Here is a 6696-nt window from a genome sequence, read left to right as displayed (position 1 = left end):
GCCCGCGATAAGCGCACTGAATGGTGCAGTGGTGGTGGTGGTGGTGGGGGGGCGGGCCCCTTCTCCCTCTTCCCCTCTCTCTGTCCCCTGCAAGCTTTTCTCTCCCTTTTTAATATGCACGCCTCTAACATCCCCAGCTCCCAGCTCTCCCATTGTGCCGTTTTGTACCGCCCGCTGTAGATTGGGCGAAGATAGACTGCCGAAGCTGCCCCCGCGCCGGGTGCGCGCTCAGGGCGCTGGGGTTAGGGCCACACAGGGCTTCGCGGGCGCTTTTATTGACTCCATGGGGACCTGAGGACAGAGAGAGGCGGGCGCCAAGGCCCACCTCCCCGGCTCCCGGCTGCGCCAGCACACACCCAGACTTCAGGCTTGCGGGCCTGGCCACCGCCCCCAAAGTGCCCCTAACGGCACTCAGTGGAAGCCTGCGAGGTTTGGACCTTCCTCACCCTGGAGGCCCGGGGGGGCTCCGATGATCATTCCCGGCCTCCGGCCTGGAACACTCAAAATCAACTTGACCCCCTTGGGGCCCTGTGACAATCCCGCTTCAAGGGACTCAGCGCTCTTCCGGGAGGATTCCGGGGTTACAGGAAGTTGTGAGTGGGATGTTGGATGGCTAGTACCAAGGCAAAACAAACGATTTGGGGGAAATTCACTGGCCTTGAAAAACAGGAAAGACCCCCCTCCCCAAACATTTCCAAGCTAGGATGAAGAACAAAGCGGGAATTTTCCGCATTTAGGAATACCACACCCCCTCCCCCCAGCTGAACCTGGAGATGAGAAAAGACATTTAAGGGGATATTAGAAAGACCCCCGCGCCCTCGATTATCCAGGGGCTGATGTGCCACGCGGGAATGACGCGAAGCACGTCCCTGGGCATGTTGCACCCAGTGCTACTGAGGCGCAGATTTGGTCACACAGATAATGTTTGCTTTAGATATTGAATTAAATCTGATTATCAACTAGAGAGAGCAAGAAAGTCAGCTGGGACGGCTCCCTTTGCCCGGCCTCCTCGCCCCCCTCCCCGGCCCCCCCAGCCTTGATGATGGAGCTCGGGAGGGAAGGAGAGAGACAATTTCCGATTGGGCGGACTTTCAATCCTGAAGCGGCTCCGAGCGCCTGCTGGGCTCTGAGCCGCAGAGCCCCGGGGTTTTTCGGGAATTGGCGCAAGAGACGAGAAAGGCGCACCCCCCAGGCCTCCCTGGGCCCGCTGAGACGCTCCCCCGCGCGGCAAAGTGTGCGCCAGCATCTGCCGAGGAGATCTGCTCCCAGCGACCAGGATGAAACGGTTCAGTTCCTACTGGACAACGGCGGATGCGCTCTCCCTGGGGTGGGGAGGAGAGCCCGCTCCCCCCTTCACAATCCTCCCCCCACCTCCACACCGCAACTTTCTAGCAATTCCCTAGCGCCAAGCCCAGGGGCTAGGCCTGGGGGACCGCGCGCTGCCAAATCCAGAGAGGGGACGATGCGCTGGATCCAGTGCGGAGAGTGAGGCCTGGAAATCCCGGAGATGGGCGGAAGGGAGGGGGAAAGGCGCTGTTTGAAGCAAACGCCACTGAATCCCGCTGCAGCTCCCGGGTTCCCCGGGCCGTAGAGCCCAGGGAAGGACTCAGTCCCCGCAGCACCCGCACCCAGGTCCCCCAGTCGCTACTTAAAGTCAGAGCCTCAGGCGCCCTGCCGCTCTCCAACCCCAGGCCTCGAGCCCTCTCCTAGGCTGCCTCCCGTCCGCCGATTTCGAAAAGGGGTGGGGAGGAGAGGGAGAGAGCTGACCAGTCTCAACCTCATCTACCCCCACCCCCACCTTCTTAGCGCGAGGTAAATCAAACGCAACAAAGTGAAAGTCATCGAGTGTAGTGGCTTCAACAGCTTCTCAGACTGAAGGAGCCACTCGTAGATTTGGGCGAGCGAGGGGGGCTCTCTCCGCCCCTTGGCGTTTCCCAAAGTCACTTTCCTTTCCCAAGCTGGGACGCTGCCGCCCGGGGTTCCGACAGCTCGCCATGCCCAGAGAGAGCAACCGGGTGAGGGTGAGCGACCCCGGGCTTGGGGCCCACAGCTCGCAGGCCGCAGCCGGAGCGCACCTGCCTCCGCCCGGGCTTGGCTTCGAGGCGCTGGGTCCCGCCGGGCACCTGGATGAGGTCCGCCCGGGGAGCCCCTCCGGCGTCCCTGGCCTGCGACCCGCGCGGGGAGAGCTGCATGTAGTCCCGCCCGGTTCCTGCCGAAGGAAGGCCTCTGGCCCGGGACAGGGCGACAAAAGTCAGACAAACGGGAGGACCGACCTTTTTTTTTTTTTTTTTTTTTTTTTAACACAGAATTTTTATTAAAATTCTTATTTAAAAAAATCGAAAGCTTCCAGCGTCCGGCGCTCGTGGGGAACCGCACCGAACCGCTGAGTTCCGGGACTCAGGACCCGGGAGGATGGGGGCAGGGGCTTCTCTCTTACACAATTTTTCTTTTTTCACATTTGAGAAATGTTTGCACTGAACAAAATTGAAAGAAAAAAAAAAAAAAGGAAGGAAGGAAGGAGGAAAGTAAAGTGGGAATAACCCAAACATAACCAAACCAAAACAAACCACAAAGGAGTTGGGCCCCGAGGGCGAACAGGCCTGTCCAGAAGGTCATTTTGGCAACAATCACCACCGATATTTACAACGAAAACCGAAATCTGCTGCCAGTTGTCCGAACGTTTACATGGCCATAAATAGCGTTTTCTTATTTAAAAAAAAAAGGGGTGGGGAGAGAAAATCTTCTATCTTTAAAGTATTCTCCATTTGCTTTAGAAGAAGACAACTGACAATATCGCTACTCACACAAACATACTTTACAAAATTCACGAAAGCGAGGGGCAGGGCGTTGGTCTTTTTCTCAAGTGACGACGGTAACGCTGGGACGGGTTGGGCCCCCCCATCGCCCCCCCCCCCGCCCCCGGGAGAAGCAAAGAATCGAAGCTGCGCAAACATTCTGTAAACACGGCTTATAGTTCAGCCTCCTCCAAAGGTTTAAAAGGAGAGTTGGGTGGGACAGAGCCGGGCGGATGGAATCTGCCACTCCAGGGGGATCCAGGCAACCGCCCGGAGCCTCCCCAACGCAACCGAGAGTCAACTCGACTCCGTAATAATAATTATAATAATAATAACCGCAATATGGACCGAGTTCTCCTCTCCACCGCCGCCGCGCCGGAGTGGGGCCTTGGGCCTGGGCCGCGAGTCTCGGAGGAGCCGGCGCTCACCAAGTCCACTGCTGGGCCTGGACCAGGGGGTGTGCTGTCGGGTACTGAGGGGTGCTGGCCGAGCTGTACTGGGCGTTGTACTGCATGTGCTGCAGCGACTGCGCGCTGTAGGCCGAAAAGGGGATGCCGGCCTGGAAGGTGGCGGCTGCCAGGTCCTGGGCTTTGAGCGCGTGGCACGGCTTGCCGTCCCTGACCAAGACGGGCACGGCCACCCGGCGGGGCGAGGGCAGGGGCGTCACCTCCATACCTTTCTCGGCCCGGGCGCGCTTCATCTTGTAACGGTGGTTCTGGAACCAGATCTTGACCTGCGTGGGCGTGAGGCGGATGAGGCTGGCCAGGTGCTCGCGCTCCGGCGCCGACAGGTACCGCTGCTGCCGGAAGCGCCGCTCCAGCTCGTAGGTCTGCGCCTTGGAGAAAAGCACCCGCCGCTTCCGCTTCTTGCCCGCGTCACCCCCGCCGCCCGGGGTCTCCTTGTCATTGTCCGGCGACTCGTCGGCCGAGGGCTCTGGGGACTTGGTGCTCGAGTCCTGGGGAGCGGCGCCGGCCGCCAGCCCGTGCACTGCGGGATAGAGAAGCGCGTCAGGCGCCAGGAGGCCGCGCGCCACCGGGGCCAGAGCCTGCGCGCCCCAGATCCTTCGCCGTGCGCCCCCGCTGCCCTCACCGTGACCCCCGCCTGGCCAAAGCCGTCCCGGTCCCCCCAGGGGAAAGAAGAGGAGCGGCCGATGGGGGAGGGGCTCGGGTCTCGCGTTTATAGGGGTTCGCACAGTGTGGGGACGGATTTTGGGGGAGTGGCGCGTGAAGATCATCGCGGGTTAAGTGCTCCGGCCCCCTTAAGCGCTTTCCTCTCCGGAGAGACGTGGGTAGATTTTTAAAAAGAAAAACCCCACAATCCCGGCATTGATCGGCTTGGCCATTTAGGGCAGGATTTTGGGGGCTTTCGTTTTTGCTTTCGGGCTCTTCGGACACCCCCCGCGCCGCACAAAGAGTCCTCTATGAGAGCGCAGGGGGCAGGGTAAGCTATTTATACCCGGGCAACCCGGAGCCTCTCCCATCCTTTGCCCAAGCCCGCATGGGGAGCTCGCTGACTCGCTCCAGGGCGCCGGGCCAGTCCCTTCGGGCAGTCGGAGCCAGGGGAGGGAGGCTCCCCGCCGGAGCCATCAGACCCGGTTCGCCACCGTAACCGACCCTTGGGAAGCATTTCTCCTCCCCCTCACCCCCATCCAAATCTTCGCCTTGAAAAAATATCCGACATCAAGTATTTTTCCAGGACTAGGGGGGCCTGGCAAAGAGAAAAGAGTCGGAGCATCCTAAAAAGTGTTACAGCCTCTCTAGGGTCCTGGGAAGAGGGGGCCCGGGCTTAAATGGCTCCTGTCTCCTTCTTCCCCGGCATCCTGCCCCGGGCGAGGCCTCAGGAACCCAGGCGGCGGCGGCGAAGTTTCGCTACTTACGGGAGTACTGGAGGCCCTCGGCGCTGGCCAGCCAGCGCGTGTACGGGTTGTCGCTGCTGTCGTAGAAGGGGTTCTTCAAGGGCAGGCTCTGCACCGCGTCCAGGGCGCCCTGCCCCAGCGGCCCGGCCCTCTTGGCGGGCTCCGGCCCCTCGCTCTCCTCCTCCGGCCCTTCGGCCACCGAGCCCTCCTCATCGTTGGTGTCCGGCAGATCCAAGATGTCCTTGACCGAAAAGCCTGTCTTTGTGTTGGTCAGCGACATGGTTCGGCCCCCCACAATTTATGCCGCAAAGTTGTAGCTTCACTTGGTCAATTCGTGGCGCTCCCCAGCCCGGGCGGGCGGGGGCGGGGGGAGGGGGAGACGGGGAGGGGAGGATGGGGGGAGGGGGGCCGGGCTTTAATTATTGGGATAATTATTATTTAAAAAAGAAAAAAGAAAAAAAGATACCAACCAAACCGTGGGGAAGGGGAGGGAAAATAGCCCGCCCACCCCCGAGCCTCTATCTTCTCGGAAACCACGCGGAAATGGACGGAGGCGCCCCGAGGCCTGCGCGCTGGGCGCCGCGGGCCGGGCAGTAGTTTGTAACTCCAGGAGGGGTGCCAAGGCGGCGTTAGCTCGGGCTCCGGCGACCGCTCGGCGCGCAGTGGCGGCTGGTGGCGAGGAAAAAATGGGCCATTGCCCGAGCGATCAGTCCATATAAGGCTGGGCTCCACTCACGAACCTGGGGGGAGAGGGGGAGAAAGAGAGGGAGGGAGGGAAGGAGAGAGGGAGGGAGGGGGAGCGAGGGAGGGAGCGAGAGAAGGGTGGACAAAAAAAAGGGGGGGGGAGACATTAAAACGCAAAGGTTGGCCACGTGTGGGCAGGTCTTGAAGTCAAGTGGATGAAGACAGTATTTGCAGATGTGAAATTGTGGGTTTTGGGGAGCTCTGCGCTCCCAGCCAACGGCCCTCTACAGCAAGATGAGAGGTGTAACGTGTCAATTAATTGCAAAGACTGGGCGAGCCTTTTTTTTTTTAACCCAGTATTTACATACAAAGGACCACCGCTGTCGCTCGCGAGTCCGCACACTTGAAAGGGCCATTTTAACAAATTGCATCTTAAAAAAAAAAAAAAATGCGGGGTGGGGGGGGTGATGGAACAAAACAGAAACTAGGAGGAGGGGAAGGAGAAAAAAATCCTCTTTAACATTCACGGGTTCCTAACCCCCTCCCCCTCCGCCCCCGCCCCCAGCAAGCCGGGAAATCGGCGATTTGTGGAGCTTTTGGAAAAGGGGGAGGGGGCGAAGGCTGAGCCGCGGAAATCTCTCCTGCCCATCGCTCAGGGTTCCCCAAACAAGATCCGGTTCAAATGGCAAGGGCCCAACTTCTGTAAGCCTCCTAGGTCAATATTTTGGTTGAGGCTTAAGGATGAGTACTAGAAATGACAAGGCAAGTAATTGATTCTAGTTAACGCCGAAAAGAGCCCGAAACCCGGGAGAGGGTAGGCTCGGGGCCGGCCCGAGCCACCGCCACCCAGCGCCCTCCCGCCTCCCACCCGCCCCCTCCGCCTCCCTTTATTTGCTAAAGACTCATTTATTTCCCCTCATTCCGCACCTCCCCCCCCCCCCCCCGCCATTTCTCTGCTGCCCAAGAGGACGCGCAGTTCACTTTCAGCTTTGCCGGCGGCCCCGGGATGCGCGGAGTGGGCGGCCGCCTCTAACTTGCGCCGGGTTCGGAGCCCGGCCCCTCCGCCTCTGGGTTCCCCGGGCCGCGTTCTGGGGCTAGGGCCGGCTCTGGGCTGGCAGGAGGGAAAGGCAGACCGCTCTGCGCCCTCCCTGCCCTCTATTATGCCTCCCTCCCGGGCCCCCTTCCTCTCCAGCCTCCGAGCAGGTTGTGGAGCGGCTGGAAGGGGAAGGGGGGAGTTGTGGGGGAGGGGCCAGGGCTAAGTGTCTCCGGCCCGGGTGAAGACCCCTAAAGCCTCGGGGAAGGGGAGAATCGCAGGGAGGGCGGATTGTGCTGCGCCCTCTCCAGAGTTTTCCTCTCCCAAGC

General features: G+C 60.5%; 1 protein-coding gene across 1 annotated transcript; it reads right to left on the bottom strand.

Annotated features, from left to right (window-relative positions):
• Window positions 1–2341: 2341 nt before the first annotated feature.
• NKX2-2 (NK2 homeobox 2) lies at window positions 2342–4981 on the bottom strand. The gene is made up of 2 exons (XM_037812330.1): window positions 4672–4981; window positions 2342–3782 (listed from the first exon to the last, which is right to left on the bottom strand). Exons 1-2 carry the CDS (start codon window positions 4928–4930, stop codon window positions 3220–3222), a joined length of 822 nt encoding a protein of 273 aa, XP_037668258.1. The 5' UTR covers window positions 4931–4981; the 3' UTR covers window positions 2342–3219.
• Between the last annotated feature and the right edge of the window lie 1715 nt (window positions 4982–6696).

Source organism: Choloepus didactylus, chromosome 19 (genome assembly GCF_015220235.1).
Source record: "Choloepus didactylus isolate mChoDid1 chromosome 19, mChoDid1.pri, whole genome shotgun sequence".
Classification (NCBI taxonomy): domain Eukaryota; kingdom Metazoa; phylum Chordata; class Mammalia; order Pilosa; family Megalonychidae; genus Choloepus; species Choloepus didactylus.
This window is presented reverse-complemented; position numbering and strand designations above follow the sequence as displayed.

Bases quoted from the DNA above. Each gene is read 5' to 3' on its own strand.
- NKX2-2 (XM_037812330.1), bottom strand. From the start codon at position 4,930: ATGTCGCTGACCAACACAAAGACAGGCTTTTCGGTCAAGGACATCTTG. The intron at 3,783-4,671 runs GTAAGTAGCGAA...TCTATCCCGCAG, and splicing joins CGAGGGCCTCCAGTACTCCC to TGCACGGGCTGGCGGCCGGC.